This window comes from Astyanax mexicanus, chromosome 13, assembly GCF_023375975.1.
Source record: "Astyanax mexicanus isolate ESR-SI-001 chromosome 13, AstMex3_surface, whole genome shotgun sequence".
Lineage (NCBI taxonomy): Eukaryota > Metazoa > Chordata > Actinopteri > Characiformes > Acestrorhamphidae > Astyanax > Astyanax mexicanus.
Genome location: NC_064420.1, coordinates 11,396,250 through 11,413,889, shown reverse-complemented (window position 1 = coordinate 11,413,889; position 17,640 = coordinate 11,396,250). Strand labels below are relative to the sequence as shown.

At 36.9% G+C, this 17,640-nt stretch overlaps 2 protein-coding genes across 4 annotated transcripts in view; one reads left to right on the top strand and one right to left on the bottom strand.

The window, feature by feature from the left end:
* Positions 1-797: 797 nt before the first annotated feature.
* On the top strand, positions 798-9,311 carry LOC103029655 (retinoschisin). Its single transcript, XM_007237476.4, has 6 exons — positions 798-900; positions 1,302-1,327; positions 4,285-4,471; positions 6,371-6,512; positions 7,802-7,997; positions 8,928-9,311. Exons 1-6 carry the CDS (start codon positions 843-845, stop codon positions 9,078-9,080), a joined length of 762 nt encoding a protein of 253 aa, XP_007237538.2. The 5' UTR covers positions 798-842; the 3' UTR covers positions 9,081-9,311.
* Positions 9,312-9,912: 601 nt separating this feature from the next.
* The window catches only part of LOC103029134 (cyclin-dependent kinase-like 5), a 145,844-nt gene continuing 138,116 nt past the window's right edge, over positions 9,913-17,640 (bottom strand). For 2 of the 3 annotated variants that reach the window (XM_049486404.1, XM_049486405.1), the window contains exons 16-18: positions 15,674-15,796; positions 13,926-14,105; positions 9,913-13,268 (exon numbers count right to left, since the gene is read on the bottom strand). In XM_049486404.1, the coding sequence (XP_049342361.1) occupies positions 12,903-13,268; positions 13,926-14,105; positions 15,674-15,796 (669 nt within the window). In that variant the 3' untranslated portion in view covers positions 9,913-12,902. The remainder of the gene's footprint in view (positions 13,269-13,925; positions 14,106-15,673; positions 15,797-17,640) is intronic. The other variant, XM_049486406.1, reaches the window with a different exon arrangement.

Here is a 17,640-nt window from a genome sequence, read left to right as displayed (position 1 = left end):
CTATCTCTATCTCTCTCTTTCTCATTGTCTATCTGTCTTTCTCTCTCTCTCTCTCTCTCTCTCTCACTATCCCTCTCTTTATCTCTCTCATATATAAAAACCTCCATCCAGTAATTATTCCTCATAAGTTTCAAGTCTTTCTCTTTTTCAGTTTTAACTGTAGTTTGGTTGGGTATCTTGCTCATGGTAGCATCAGTTGTGTCTTTATCCTTTGAGTTCAGGCTGTGACAGTATTATTTATTTATATTAATGTTAAGGTCCTGTAACCAGTGGTCCCACCTTATCTGAATGCACACTCCGATGAGCAATTCCAACTAGACACTGCTCATCCCCATACTGTCTTTAGAGCTTGTCTTGAAAATACAGATGCTATTCATTACTGAAAACGTGTGGGAGGCTATTGAACACCCTTTCAACACTCCAGCCCTACTGTAAAACCATCAGGAACTGTGTGTGAATATTCAAGTTGCATAACAGATTATGACAGGACCCCATTAGGAACCTCTTTTCTTATTTCCAAATGTTTGTTTTTTTTCTTTTTTTTTCTTATATATATATATATATATATATATATATATATATATATATATATATATATATATAGAGAGAGAGAGAGAGAGAGAGAGAGAGAGAGAGAGATAGCTTGGTGTGGTTGAATGTCATTTTGTGTGTGTGAGAGATGATGGAACAGAGAGCAAGTGAGAGAGAGAGAGAGAGAGAGAGAGAGAGATAAGGAGTATTATTGGATAAAATGCGCAGTGATGGTGGATTACAGTAATCCAACCTGCTTGCCGGGGCAGAGAGCTGTCCAGCAGTCTGGCAGTCCAGCGTTCATCAAGAGGATGGAGGAGTCAAAGACTCTGAGTGTGTTTCTGCTGACCCTGCTGCTGTTAACTCATGGTAAAGTGTGTGTGTGTGTGTGGTAGCTAGGTTCACTGACTCACTCATTTAAGCACTGTAGGAGGATGCTATTTCTCGTTGGTCAGTGTACTGCAAATTCACATTCTCTGTGTTAAACCCAATATGGAAAACACTAACCCAATAATGCTAAGCAATAATAATGCAAATAATTAATCACTTATATTTTTACGGTTAGTAACATTACTTTTTTGACTAAACTGATCATTCAAGTATTCCTATTCCATACCCCAAGGTCCACTTATATCTGCTATATAGACCAAGAGCTGGTCTTTGTCTTTGTTTAGATAACTTGAACTGTATAACTGGACTGAAAAACTTTTCTCTTTCCACTGTTCCTGTACTCACATTTTTCCACGCTGTGGTCTCGGTTCCACTGGCAGTGTTTACTGGAGTTGACACTCAGGAGGTAAGTGCTTCCATTTCTCTGTTGATGGAGTTTATTGCTTCATTCTTTCTGGCTCTTTAAGCCTACTTCTGCAGGGGAAGAGAAGTCAGTGAGTTTGGGGCCACATATGGTATTAGGTTATACACTATCTGAATGTATGGGAGGATGATTGCTTTGAAGAAAAATGAAAACGCTTCATTATGAAGGAAGGAAGACACATTTAAACATCTCCTAGGGCCCAGATTTATTGAGTGATTACATCTAAGTCTGCTGACTCTGTAAGAAAAACTGCTATTCATCATCTCTGCCAGTGTCTGATTAACGTATTGATGCTGCAAAAAATACATAATATTGTTGTCTGAAAACAAAAGCTCAAATCTCCAAAAAATTCACTTAAAATGTCTTACTGTCTTACTAAGCTGACTGCACCCTAAAGCTGTGTTAGGAATGGTTTACTTATTAACCCATTCACTTTTCACTATATAACATTTTGTTGCTGTCAAATAAAAAGAAGTATCTCCATTTTTGTAGATTTTTAGTTTGTTACATAATTTTAACACACAAACCGTCCCCTAAGCTGGATCAAAATGTATTGATTAATGGGCCAATTTTACAAATTCTCCAAAATTACCTAAAATAAAGTCTTTTACACTGACTTCCATGAAAATGTATGAAGGTTTTATTTCTCTCCTGTAAAGAGGCTGTTTTTAAGATACATGTTTTTCATTGGACAGCTATAATTTGCTATGTAGTGAACTATAGTATAGTATAGTATAGTATAGTATAGTATAGTATCAAGGTATTCGGACTATGGTTGTGTGATAGTGTGATCAAAAACAGTGATGGACAGAGGGAACTGGGGTAGACATAAGAGTGACAGAGAATGTAATTTCCATTAAATTATCATCAATTATCAATAAAAACGGGATGATAATTCCATACTGAACATACCAGTATCGGTTGTACACATCTAACGCAATCACATCCTTTACAGGAGTTCAGATGGCATGTGTAATATTTAAATGTATATATATATGGTATATTCTTCTAATAATAGGGGTTCAGTCCAGCTCCACTAAACTCAAGGTATGTTCTGCAGCTTACTGTATAAAGATTTGCCATTTTTATTGGAATTAGGAGAAGTGTTTTTTTCCACGTTTAATCAAAGTTAGTTATATTGTATTCATGTTAGCTAGGTAGGGACATATAGTGTTAGGAATCTTGGGCAGATACATGTGTAGTGTGGTGAAGCTCCCTGGGAATAAAACCCTTGTCTACGAAACATTCTTTTCTTTCTTTTTTAAAAGTTCTTATTGTTTTTTTCTGGTTATATATGACTTTCGCTTAAAATAAATAAAACAAACTCAAACAAACCAATAAGTTTAATCACATGAGATTAGACCAATGTTGCTGAATACTTCACCTGAAGTTTGACAGTAAAACTTCAGGTGAAGATAGCATCGTTAGTTAGCATCGTTAGCTGCAGCCGAGAGTCTAATGACCAGCCAAAGCTTTACTTTATTACTCAGCTTTCTTATTCATAATCATTTAAATTCTTCATTCATTTATTTTAGAAAATCTGTCACTCATTTCAGAACATTATACAGATGCTTTACGGGTTTTCCTACAGTGCCAGTCAAAAGATTGGACACAACATACATTCTGTGTTTTTAATTATTTTAATTTGTTCTGTATTGTATATTAATACTAAAGTCATTCAAACTATGAAGAAAAACATGGAAGTATTTACAAAACAAAAAGTGTTAAACAAACCATAATATGTTTTATATTTTAGATTCTTCACCTTTTGCTTAGATAACAGCTTTCCACATCTTGGCTGTATTTTCTCAGTCAGTTTTATGAGGTAGAGTAGCCTGCAATGGCTTTAAGTTAACAGCTGTGCTGAACTTATCAAGAGTTCATTACTTGAATTTCTTGTGTTTTAAAGTGTTTGAGAGTATCAGTTGTTAAGTTGTGAAGAGGTAGAGTTACAGGTATACAGTGAATAACTCTATTTGAGAAATACTTTAATTAATATTATGGCAAGAATTACTCAGCTAAGTAAAGACAAAAAAATACTTTAAGAAATCAAGGTCAGGTTATTCGAAAAGTTTTACTCAAGTGCAGTAAAAAAGACAATTAAATTTTATGATTATTGGCTCTAATCAGGACCACCCCAGGAAAGGAGGCATACTGTTGGTTTTTGGGGAAATTAAAGGTCTCATTTATTCGTTTTTTCATTCATTTTAAAATGTCTAGTTGTGGTCTCTAGTATGAATAAATACCATGTGAGCCGTTTTTTGGGAGAAAAATGCTCCGGTGCTTCTGTATAGCCCTGCTTTATTTCACTGGATAAGTGATCTCTGAAGCAAAACAGGATTTCGGCTCTTGCTCATGAATATTCATAATTGCAAGTATATCACCACCTCAAGCTGTGAGGCGAGAGGCCCCACAGCCGTAAGAAACGCTATCTTTGTTGCGGGAGATAAAATTGCGAACAGTACTCATTTTGACCGGTGTTCTGTCGAGTTGTCAGATTTAATCCTATAGTAACTTACACAAGATATTCACTAGCTGGTGTAAACAGAGCTGTAAGCTCTTTAGCTAACAAGGCAGAGACATTTTTTCTTTGGCAAGCATAGTATGATAATTACTAAATATCGAAATCCCTGGAACAGTGCTAAACTGGGACAGCACTAACAATGCCAACCAGGGGCATAAACAGTGGGACATATTTTGAATGGATTTGCCATAAAACACTGTAATCATATTTATCTCAGCTTGTCCAGTGCTGTTAATGGGATGCGGAGTGTTGGTTCTGCATATTTAAGCTTGGATTGCTTTTTCAATGAAACGCAAAGAAGTAGGGTAGCCAATTAGAACAGAGCTCATTTACATAAATCAATTTTAAAGGTACGGCAACCAAAAATGTAGCAAAGAATTATCATGGAAACATCTGCCATCTGTGTCTGTGTCAGTTGGAGGAGGAGGAGCAGCAGGAGGAAGAGCAGCAGGTGATGGAGCCATGGACAGGTTCAGCCAATGGGAGAGCGTGCACGTGTGACTGCGAGACAACATCAGTGGCTGGCAGGCCCACCCTACCCTCACCTCTTACCACCTCAGTCCCACCGACCCTCTACAGCCCGTACATGGACTGCATGCCAGGTACTGCTAAATTAGGCTATTAAAACTGACTCTAAAAAATACTAGCCATGCTAGCCACCAGGTCACAAGATCAACTAAAGGGCAGGTTCACATGAGGCTGTGATTTAACTGACAGCCCAAGAGAGTAGAGAGTAGAGTAGCACTTCCTTTGGCAGTTCATATGCCACACTGCATGCGTTAACTCATTTACAAAAATCTGAAGTTCATTTACTTATTGCCTGACCTCAATAAAGATTTGGTTTAAAGAAGCTAAAAGGTTTGTTTTATGTATTTTCCCAAAGGATTTAGGCAACTTCGAATGTTAATTTGTAATGCTAGCATTATAGCTCCAGTTCAGAACTAAGTCTGGGGAATGGAAAATGACACAAAATCAGTTTTTGCCTAGTTCCAGACAGCTTACGACTAGTTACAGCCAATAAAAGTGCAAGACATAGGGTGAGAAAAAGGTGAGGGTGGAGTTATACATCAACATGTATCCATTTTCTCAATTTTATCAGATTTTGCGTGTATTTTCGTGACAAAACAGTCAGGTTTTCTGTGTGTTCCTCCTGGTGAAAGATTATGTTTATTCGTGTCACTGATTATTCATGTAGTGTTTGAAAGAATCCCAATAACAGACAATAACTCCTAAACATGTAAACTTCCAACCTGGCATTACCTGGGGACGAGATGGCACCAGGCTGCATGATGGAAAAAGGTAAACCTGGTGGAGACGCTGTGGAAACCTTAGGTCCAGGCATGCTCAAACATAGTTGTAGATCAAGTACACCTCTTCATGCCAATTTCCATTAGGCACATGACAGATCAAGATGTTCGGAATTCTCCAGATCTCAATCCGATCTAGCATTTGTTGGATGTGCTGGACAAACGAGCTCCATCCAAGGAGGCCACTACGTCACTACTTGCAGGACTTAAAGGATGTACTGCTATCATCTTGGCAACAGCTATTACAGGACACCTTCAGAGCTCAAGTTCAGTCCACATCTTAAAGGGACATCAAGGCTGTTTCTGCAGTATGAGAGGATCCTTTACAATATGAGACAACCCTGCACCATGGTTTCAGAAATAGAAGGATAAAGTACAGCTAGAATGCTGGAATGTAAGAGAGAGAGAGAGAAAGAGAGAGAGAGAGAGAGAGAGAGAAAGAGGGTAAGAGGTTAATGGTGGAGAAAAGGCAGGTTGCCAGCATGTAATCTCATTACTAATGCAGTGATGTGATGGTAAGATTACAGGGCTCAGAATAGGGCCTGTGTTCCCCTCTGTACCAAAACCACACTACAGTAACTTGAGTGCCAGCACGAGAGCACACGTGAGGACAAATGTTCTGCAGCAAGCTTCCAAGAAAGGCAAGTGTTTAAGAAGCATACATGGGCGATCACGAGGATCTCAAGTTTGTAACAAATGCAAAGAAAGATAGGAAGGGGATTCTCCAGCACATAACATCACTAAATCAGTCAAGGTATTCGGAGAAATTTTAGAGCAAGCCTAAGATGAATACCTGTGATATCTGATCCATTATTTAACAATAACTGCTATCACCAAATGGGCACATGCCTGTACTCTACACCTCCATTTGTCAATAATAAGTGCAGGGCATTGTGTAGCAACTATTGTTGCCTCTAATGGCAACTTGGCAGGCAACTTCCAGTTTTCAGCAGGATAATGCTCACCTATACACAGCAATAGTTTTCCAGGAATGTCTCTGCCAGATTGCAAGACTTCCTCAGCCTGCCTACTCCCCCAGATTACAGTTTCACTCTAATATTGTTCCCACATATATCATCATTACATTCACACATATAACATTTCTTTTCATTGCATGCGTCCTTCTCTGTGTGTTATTTTTTTGTCAGTGAGTGTTTTTAAGGAGTGGCTGGTTCTGTCTGTTTGTGTCCACAGAGTGCCCTTACCACAAGCCGCTGGGTTTTGAGTCTGGCGCTGTATCTTCAGAGCAGATCACCTGCGCTAATCAGGAGCAGTATGTGGGCTGGTTCTCTGCCTGGGTCCCTGGCAAGGCCCGGCTCAACAGCCAGGGTTACGGGTGAGTCACACTGTGCTATCAGAGCTAGCACAGTGTTAACAGAGCTGTGGTTCAGCAAAATTTAAAGTCAGTAATCTGGCTCTACGCATTGAAAATTTACTTCACATCCACATGTGATTTACAAACAAACAAACCATGGCGGCCTCCAATTGCACGCTACACACAAATACTATAGATTTAATACCCTACACTAATCTTAATAGTGTGGGTTTACCACTGTTGCTGCCGCACTATTATTCTAATATTCCTTCAGATGTAACTCCTCCCTTTCATTGCATTTATGGGATAATAGTGTCTATTGTAGCCACACTCAAAAACTAACCAGTTCTGAGTATGGATTATTAATATATGAGTATACTCAACTTTATCACTGTATACTACTATTCCCATCACAAGGAATACAATTATCAGTATAATAAATGAACATGACAGCGATAACTTTTTTCATACTCGATATTGCTGTTGGGTTTATTTGCGTGTATTAAAGCAGAAACATTACTTTTAAACAAGCATGCTGTTCCGTTGTCCTCTGTTCAGACATAGGAGGGTGAGATGATAAAATGTGTGACATGCAAAGTATTTGCTATGTATTTAGCTCTATCCATATTCCTATCAACTCAGAACAGCTTCCCTGTTGCTGCTGTAGAAAAACTTTTGCTACTCTTCCATACAAAACAGATTTGTTGAGTGTATAGTGTAGTCCCTTTGTGAACAGATTGTTCCACCTGAGCTGAGGATTTCTGCAGCTCCTCTAGAGTAACCTTGAACCTCTTGGCTGCTTCTCTGACCAGTGCTCTTATTGCTTGGTCTGTCAGTTTGGGTGAACGGCCATGTCTTGGTAGGTTTGCAGGTTTAGAATACTTTTTCCATTTTTGGATGATGGATTGTACAGTGCCTCTTTGGGATGTTAAAAGCTTGGGATATGTTTTTATTCATCATCCCTTAAAAAATCGCACATATACTACCTACTACATTCTCAAAAATTAGTAAGTATTTGTAATTAGTACACAATCGGGATGCACCCTAATTTCTATTGATTTAATAGTTTTTAGGGCCTGTTATCCGTAATATTTATGTGTTTTGTATCTGAATGTATTTTGAACCAGGATTTTTTACACTTGTACTTTCCTGCAAAAAAAAATTGTTTCTCATCAATATTGTCCTAATTATAACTCATATGAAAGTTTTTTATTGTTGCGATGTACATTTTGACATTTGATCCAATCACCAAAAATACAATAAACCAGGTGTAGAAAACAAAAGTTCTTCTTATCTTCTCTCTTTTCCAGTTGTGCATGGCTGTCTAAGTTCCAGGACAATATGCAGTGGCTGCAGATTGACCTACAGGAGGTGCGGGTGGTCTCGGGGATTCTCACACAAGGCCGATGTGATGCAGACGAATGGATGACCAAGTACAGCCTGCAGTATCGCAGCTACGACAACCTCAACTGGATCTACTACAAAGACCAGACAGGAAACAACAGGGTGAGCAACATGGAGATGAGCATGCTGGGCTTTCTGAATTATTATAACCACCAATAAAGAACAATAAACTTCTTTTTTACTGGAGAACATATGCCATAAATATTCAGCTAGACTGATCAGAATTCAGCCGAGAAAATTCAACTAGTCAATCCGATTCTTAGCCAACAAGCCAAGAGTCAGAATTTTAAGATGAAATTCCCCTGTAGCAATTTGAACTTATACATGATAATTTAATTAGCCAATCATATTCCTTTAAGGGTCATTCAACTAGCCAATCATATAAAATCAGAGGCTAGGACATGTAACGAGAATAGAGCTTAAGTAATATAATAGCAGGATGTTGAAACAATTGGCTAGCACATCAAAGTTAAAAAGAAAAATGTTAACTAACCAATCAGATTACAGCACATTTTTACAAGTCAGAATCAGACTGCAAGAGTTAGCCAATCAGAGATCAGAAAATGCAACTAAACTATCAGAGTGCAGCAGGAAAACTTATTGTAAGATTTATAATTTTTTTATTTTATTTATGAAGCTCATTTAAGCAGACAATTCTTTTACAGTATAGCATTTTAACAAGCTATTTAGATACTTTTACCAGCCAATCATATTTCAAGACTGACAGTTTGAATAACCTCTCAGACTACAAGAGTGAAATCTGAGTTAGTCAGTCAGATACCAGAAAATGCAACTAGCCAATCAATGTGAAAAAGGACTCAAATTGCAAAACAGCATTTAATAGCCAATCAGATTACATGATAGAAAGTTTGGTTATCCAATAACATAGTAAAAACAGAGCATGAGATAAAATTGAATTGGCCAATCAGAGTGCAGAATGAAAGTCTAAAGTAACCTGTGATCAGATTGTAACACTGATAATTAAACTCAGATAAATGAAATGCGTCTCACTTGTGTATTCCTCCTCCTCAGGTGTTCTATGGGAACTCAGACCGCTCGTCCACAGTGCAGAACCTCCTGCGGCCGCCCATCGTGGCGCGCTACATCCGCATGCTGCCCCTTGGCTGGCACACACGCATCGCCATCCGCATGGAAGTGCTGACATGCATGAACAAATGCACCTGAACGCAGCCGCTGCAGCCCAGCACCAGTGTTTTAGCACTGTTTTCACTTTAGGGTTTTATTAGAGAAAAAACAGGACCAGTAACCACCAACAGGGCTGACATTTAATTCAGTGCAGATGTAAATCAGATAAATTAAAAACAGTCATGATAACAAGGCTGAATGAAAAGTGGATTATTGGGTGTTGTGTAAATGTAAGTGTATTCAAAAATAATAAACTGATGAATAATTGAATTGCCTTGAATGTTTTGTATTTTTAAAAGAATAAATTTAGTAAACTAAATTATGAACAAAATATTCAATTGTGGAATGCATGCACATTTTTAAATGAACATCATAACTATATAAATATTGCCATATTTAGCATCAGTTTCATGGGGCCTAATATAGAGAAGAACACTGTTAGATGAAATAATATTTTTCTTAATGAAAATGATAATACATTCAAAGAATTAAGTGTGTAGGAATTAAGTGATATACAAATTGTTAACCAATCAATTGTGTATTTAAAAAGCACCCCCTCTTCTCGTGAATAATATATGATTTTTGTCTTCCTTTTTCTTACAATATACTTAAACACCATACATCACTGTTGGTAAAATGCATTTAGCAACATGCTAATGGCTGAGACTGTTTTAAATCCATGCTTATAACTGTCACAGGCCAGATGAACCTGAATATTCATTATTGACAGTGACAATGCTAATGACTGAAACAGAGAGAGAGAGAGAGAGGCAAAGATAAACATTTTATTTTAGGCCTTTAACAGTTCAGAGCAGCAGAAATGCTGAAGAACGAAGGTCTGCTTTCCTCTTTCAGAAATAAAAACACAGAGAAAATTCCACAAGGTTTATTGAGAGATTACTGTCCATAACAGGTGTAAACATGAAACTGTTTGAGAACCAAACGTCTGCTTATTATTGGCATTTTTACCCGTGAAAAACAAAAGATGAAACATTAATAATCTATGCTACCATGTCATGTCTCAGTCAGACGAAACAAATCCTTTATTTTTAACTTTCCTTGTCTGATAAGCTGCTATGAACAGAGTCGATTGTGGCCACATGTTGGTATCAGTGTAACACACCCACCCAGTGTCTACGGTAAAAAAGCCTTTTATCCCGGGTTACAGTTTACAGGTTACAGAGACTGTCCTCTTAAGTTATAGACTGCATAATACATTTATCACAAATATGATGCAAAAGACTCCTAGATAGGCTGTAATACCGTAATTTACACACACTGTGATGGCTGTTATTATACACTGAGTGTGGAAATGACCACCACTACCATGTTGTGGAAAAAGACGTGACCTTTTCTATCTGAGAATGGCGTAGTTTACTTAAAGTGCAGTAATAAAGGACTACTCCAACTTTTTCAAACTTCAGCTCTATCTGCCCTATTTGTACTAAAAGTTGTGTTTGTAAATGTCTACAATTCTATTCACATTTACAAAATGTGCATTGAATAAAAAACACAATTCGACCAAATATTTTAAAAAAGAGTGATAAATAGATACAATGCAAAATAGAATGATGCAATGCAGTTTCTAATCATCTAGTCATCTGAAGTTGCCTACAATAGTTTTTGTTAAAATTTCTTACATTGCGCACACAGTACCAGTCAAAAGTTTTGACATTCCTTCTCATTTAATTTTTTTCCTACATTATAAATGAATACTGATGTCATTCAAAGTATGAAGGAACACATAATAAATCATATAGAAACAAGTGTGAAACAAACCAAAATACTGAAGCATTTAGGTGACTTTTATCTGAGGGCTGTTAACTTGTGGTACTGAGGCTGGTAAGTATGATGAACAGATTGACTGACCTTCATTTCTTAAAGTTTTTTTTTGTTTTTTTTTTTACTTAGTTTAGTAGTCCTTACCATAATATGGATTAGAACATTAGAGCTATTCACTGTGTCCCAACTCTACCTCTTCAGAACTTTACTTCTGTTTTAATATTAATGTACAATGAAGAATTTAAGGTTTGTCAAAACTTTTGATGTGTACTGTAACTTTTACAAAAAGCTGGATGAAAACAGCTAGTAGTTTTCTCAGCACTGGAAGGGTGAAATCTAATTACATGCTTTTTGTGTAAAAAGAAAAAGAACGCTAAATGCACATTTTATTCAAATCATTCCATCATGCCCACTGTGAAGAATTTGTTTCTTCCACCTTTGTATTAGAAGTTCTGGTCATTCTAGTAATGCCACAGATATTCTAGTTACACTTTTGAGTGAAGCTGCCATCTCCCAGGGATAGGACCAACACTTAGACAGTAGGGCCACTCAGAGCTTCTTCCTTGTAAGAATGCTTTGCTTAAACATGTAGATTTTCAAATAGAGGAAAAAAATCATCATCTACTGCTTGTGATTTCTAAAACAGGTACTATAGGTTACATAGATTACAGGTTGAAAACACTGGAGTATTCCTTTAAAGACAACGTTGCGTAGAGTTCTTATTTTTCATTCTGAGAAACGCAGGAGTTAAGGCTCTATAATCATGATAGAGTGAAGGGTGTTGGATCGTCAGTAAGAGGCTGAGGATTGATTTTGAAGGGTCTTGTGTTTGAGGAATTCCTGATGTGTTGTGTGATGCTGGTGTTAATGCCATAAATGCTAAGTCTAATATACTCACAACAGTGAAGCAATTACCCAAAATTTAGCTAACTAGCTAGCTTACTCTTACTTTAAACTTCTTTAAGTGTTTTTCTTTTTTAACTGGATGCATATTTCACAATTTCTATGCTAAATTATTTACAGATCTTCTTGGCTTTTGACATCTTGTGTAACTATTAATTTACTACCATTCAAGTCAATAGCAGTATGCAGTGAAGTCAGTTTACCTTATCCAAAGAAAATCTGCATTATTTTGGTGATGTGGCGAGTGTATTTTTTATTGTCTTTACATATTGCGATAAGCTGATTATTGAACTTACCCTTTCTCCAAACAACCATACTATTAAGACTATAGCTCTAAACATGAACTGGAGTTTTAAATACTAAATTGTCCTGTGTTGGTCTCAAAATATTGCAATACAATAGTATTTACAGTGTTTAAATAACACTAAACCTGAGAATATACAAATGAAATCTGGCTTTGCACATACAAACATATGAGCTGCGAAACTGCAGCGATCTTTTGATGTGTACAGTCAACGTACAGCATCTGTATTTTGTGGATGTAGCAGACGACTGTAGCCAGCAGGTGGCAGCACAATACTGCAGAAGGTATGAGTCAGAATTACACAAATTTACTGTGGCTTGTCCTTTGAAAAGCTTTGAAAAGCCTTGAAAAACTTTGCTGCATTTTATTGATTAACAAATGAGTGTATTGTTAGATCTGGCTCTTAGCTCCTATGTTAAATCCACTGTTGAGATAGAAACGTAACACAAAGTTGGAGCATATGTTGTAATTATAGTTTTCTATAAACTTATATTAAATATATAAGTTTATAAATATATGTATATATATATATTATACACAAACCACCTGACATCCTTAACCAAATCTTATATAGAATTATATATATATATATATATATATATTTGGAGAATAATATACTATACTAATGTATTTATACATCTTATGTTTACATAAAACCTTTTTTCATTGAAATCATATTATATTTATCCAATAACAAAAAATACAGCCCATAAATAATATTACAAATTCTATTAAATATGGAAGAATAAAAAAAACTATTAAGACATACTTAGGCCTACCCTTCAAGAGTTAAATAGTGGTCAAGAGCAGTTTCCCTCACTCTCTAATCCTCCAGGCCATCGGGTGGAGCTGTGGTTTGATGCCACCTCGGCCTAAAGAGCAGTCTCTTTCAGGTCGTTGAGGTTCGGCATCCGCGAGCGGGACGGCCGGCCAAATCCGATTCCGTTCTGTCCTGCTTTGGAGGCCAGCTGGTCTGGGTACGGGTTTCCTTCACCCCGTGCCAGAGCTGCTGAGTGCCATGTAGACTCTAGCTGACCTGGGAGTGGATACTGGGAGCGAGACTTGGCTTGGGATGACCCTCCTCCTCCTCCCACGTGACCCCGGGACTCCACAAAGCTGCCCCCTTTAGAGGACCCTGGGTTGGAGTGTGGGAAACGCAGGTCTGGGGTGGTGGGTTGGTTGGAGGAGGATGAGGAAGAGAGATGAAGGAGCTTGCGTAGAGATTTGAGTGGCTGGTTCTGAGAAAAGAAAAGAAAGTGGAGTCAGCAAAAATGACCACAAACATCAGCTTTGTCTCGGAACCCAAAGCCATTCCATATTTCAATTGCTGTATTTTACAGATCAGCAGGCTGCTGTGATGAGAGTTTTATAGCTGACTGGACAGATGGGATTCACCTCGGCTTCTCAGGCCGCAGTCTGGGATTAGATTAGTCTGGATGTGCTGACTGAGAGCCAGGATGCTTTAGTGCTCCACTTCCCAAAACTGCAACTCAACCTAAAAAATTGTACTCCTTATGACCACATAAACACCATCTGATTACTGATGAAGTTTCCAGCCTCAGAAACCAGTTAAAAGAACCACTGATAAGAGCACCTAAATGCTTCAAACAGTATTTTAGTTTGTTTAACACTTTTAAGTTACTACATGATTTCATGATACAGTGTTTCTTCATAGTCTGGATGACTTCAGTATTCATTTACACTTTCAAAAAAAATAAAAGCATTAAATGAGAAGGTCTGTCCAAACTTTTGACAGGTAACCCCATACAGTAGCTGTTTTAACTGATAATTAAGACTTTAATAAGAGTATATTTAAGAATATCTACATTTACTGTAAGAACACTCTTATAAACTTCTGAATTTGATATAGGTGCAGTCCACTGTCTCTGCAGTACCTGAGTGTGGGTTTCAGGTATCCTCTCGGCCGGCCACTCGCTGTCTCGCTCTCGGTCCTGCTCCCGGTCTCGGCTCCTCTCGCGGTCTCTGCTGCGCGTCCGGTGCCGGCTGCTGCCCTGGTGACCGAACCCCCTGGAGGACTTTTGCATCACCACCTGATCTGGACCTTCATTCAGGACCTGACCCATGATGAACATACAACACAATCACTCATACTAAAGCATGGAACCCTGGAGCAAGAGCCAAGCCACCAAGCCTGCATGAGAGAGGAGGATTTATATATTTATATGATTAATATTACAGTACCCATATCATTAGGCCTGTACATCTATTTTTGATTTATACATAGGTGATTCCTTGGTTAGGGTTAGGGTTTTATGACTTTTATTTTTCCTGGTTATACATTAATAGTAAAACTATTTTATTACAATAGCTTAATTATTAAAAAACATACTTAAATGTATATTTATCATTTTCATTTTTAAATGTAAAATGTAAAAAACAGAGAGTGAAATGCAAACCGAATTCCTTAAAACAAATAGTCTTTTAGTCAATATAGCTTTAAAGGTTTGTGGCACTCTGTTAGTTCGTAAGTAAATATTTAATATTATAATCTTATATAAGCTTAGTATTGACATTATCTGTACTTGAACTACACTTGAACACCTGGAGATAGATTTTCACTCAAGGTTAGACTATTCTTACATCAGCTGACTGTGTGCTAACTTCCAGTATTGGGCTTTTAAAGAGAAGGGATAACTTAATAGAAGTTGGTGCCCATAATCAGAAGTGTGGCATGTTTTAATACCACGTCACTAACTAATCTTATCACAAAGAGACACTAGTTCAACACTAGTACAAATAAGTTTTACAAGGGAAATAAGGGAAATTCTATTTCAGCTTCTCTTAAAGCAACGGTTGGGGTAAAGTTTTTATATGGCCTGTCAACAGTCTTAATTTTGTTGGATTTTTTATAATACAAAAAAAAAAGAAGTTGCTGCGTTAGAATACTGCTTTTCCAAAACGTAACTGAATTGAAACCAAACTCAATCCTAGTATTCTACTACTGGTATGGATGTGTATGGATGTGTTAAGAAAAACCTAAAACCCAAAATTAATATGATCTCCTTTACAATGTATACATGCAGGGAAATCCCATCATAATAATCCTTATATTCATCATCACCGCCATAACGATGTTAATGTGGTGGAATGTGCCTTGTGTAACACCAGACCAATGATATTTTGCAGCTCAACTGACTTTACTAGCTCAATTTACTGTTCCCCTTAACATATTAGTGCTCAGCACAGTGGACAACATACAAGAATTTAAGAATTGATCCAAAATTGTGATTGAAGTACTATCACAAATTGTTTCATAAAGATATCATAAAAAAACAAAAACACCTGATTTATAAAAAGACTTCATATAAGTTCTTAGCACAGAATATACCATTTATCATAGAATATACTACATTTACTGTGCTGCACATCTGAGCACTATATTGCTCTATAAAGTTAAGAGTTACCCATAATACTAGTCTAAACTAGACAAAACAGCCCAAAGGCAACACAACAGCAATGAGACTGCTGGAGGACAACAACATGGATCAAGTGAGCAACAGAGCACAAACACCCCGTTCACCTCCCAAAGATAAATGTGGATTAATAATGTCAGTGGCATGCAATGGCAGAGAGTCAGTTTAGTGTGGTATATATATAGCGGTATATTAATGGACATTAATACCATGGGTGAGGCCACTAGAGGGAGTACTCTCTCTGAGGAGTTACGTGTAAAGCTAGTCTTTGAGTTAAACAGGGGGAAAAGAGATTTCTTGATCACAGGACCTCTGCTTTCTCCAGCGTCCACCTGCAATACAAAAGGGCACAAGACTGACAGTGGAACACAGGACACACACTTTTCACATGTTCACACACACAACCACACACCCAGACACAGGCACACACTGAGCTGTCACAGTTAGATTTGTTAGATTTGTCATTGTACTTTAATACAGACATATTAGAGTGTGTTAGAGTTTCTGTATATATTTAGGACTATTTTGCTTTTTTTTTTTTAAGCAGGAATGGCACACTTAAAATCCTTTAATTTTGCCATAAAATCGACAGTGCGCCTTATGTATACATTTTTCCAGTCAGTTCCTAAGGAGCAGTAAAGCCACTGAAGTGCAGCGTTATACAGGAGTTTCAGTAAATTTTCTTAAGAACCCAGGCTGGAGCAGCATTAGCATTAGTAGCTAATCGCAGTGTTTGCTCTTTTGCAGTTCAGAGGTGAGTGTATCAAACTGTAGTCTGCATGTTTACCATGTTAAAACAGGCTAAGTGGGATGAACTACTAGTTGGCTTAAAGGAACACTCAGGTTTCCTCAGTGTAGTGCTTTTGGGAGGCATTTACCAGCACTAACTGCTGCAAACTTTGGCTAGCACAGCTGCTAACTGCTGCTAACCTCTCTAAAACACAGGAAATTTAACCCTACTGTAAATAAATGGAAGCACTTTACTCACCCAAATAAACAGTTTTCAGGCAAATCTGTGTAGATTAATATCCAGGTTTCTATAATACCCTATGTTTTCACAACACTGCCACCTAGCGAAATTAATGACTCCTTCATATAAAATCACCACTTTAGCTAACTACTGACAGATTTAAAGTCTTATTTCACTCAAATATTACCAATTCAGGTAACTACTGACAAATTTAAAGGATTATTTTACCAAAATATTACCAATTCAGCTAACTACTGACAGATTTAAAGGCTTATTTCACCAAAATATTACCAATTCAGCTAACTACTGACAGATTTAAAGGATTATTTTACCAAAATATTACCAATTCAGCTAACTACTGACATATTTAAAGGCTTATTTCACCAAAATATTACCAATTCAGCTAACTACTGACAGATTTAAAGTCTTATTTCACCCAACTATTACAAATTCAGTTAACTACTGACAGATTTAAAGTCTTATTTCACCAAAATATTACCAATTCAGCTAACTACTGACATATTTAAAGGCTTATTTCACCCAAATATTACCAATTCAGCTAACTACTGACAGATTTAAAGGCTTATTTCACCAAAATATTACCAATTCAGCTAACTACTTACAGATTTAAAGGCTTATTTCACCAAAATATTACCAATTCAGCTAACTACTGACAGATTTAAAGTCTTATTTCACCAAAATATTACCAATTCAGCTAACTAGTGACAGATTTAAAGGATTATTTTACCAAAATATTACCAATTCAGCTAACTACTGACAGATTTAAAGGCTTATTTCACCAAAGTATTACCAATTCAGCTAACTACTGACAGATTTAAAGGCTTATTTCACCAAAGTATTACCAATTCAGCTAACTACTGACAGATTTAAAGGCTTATTTCACCAAAATATTACCAATTCAGCTAACTAGTGACAGATTTAAAGGCTTATTTCACCAAAATATTACCGATTCAGCTAACTACTGACAGATTTAAAGGATTATTTTACCAAAATATTACCAATTCAGCTAACTAGTGACAGATTTAAAGGCTTATTTTACCAAAGTATTACCAATTCAGCTAACTACTTACAGATTTAAAGTCTTATTTCACCCAACTATTACAAATTCAGTTAACTACTGACAGATTTAAAGTCTTATTTCACCAAAATATTACCAATTCAGCTAACTACTGACATATTTAAAGT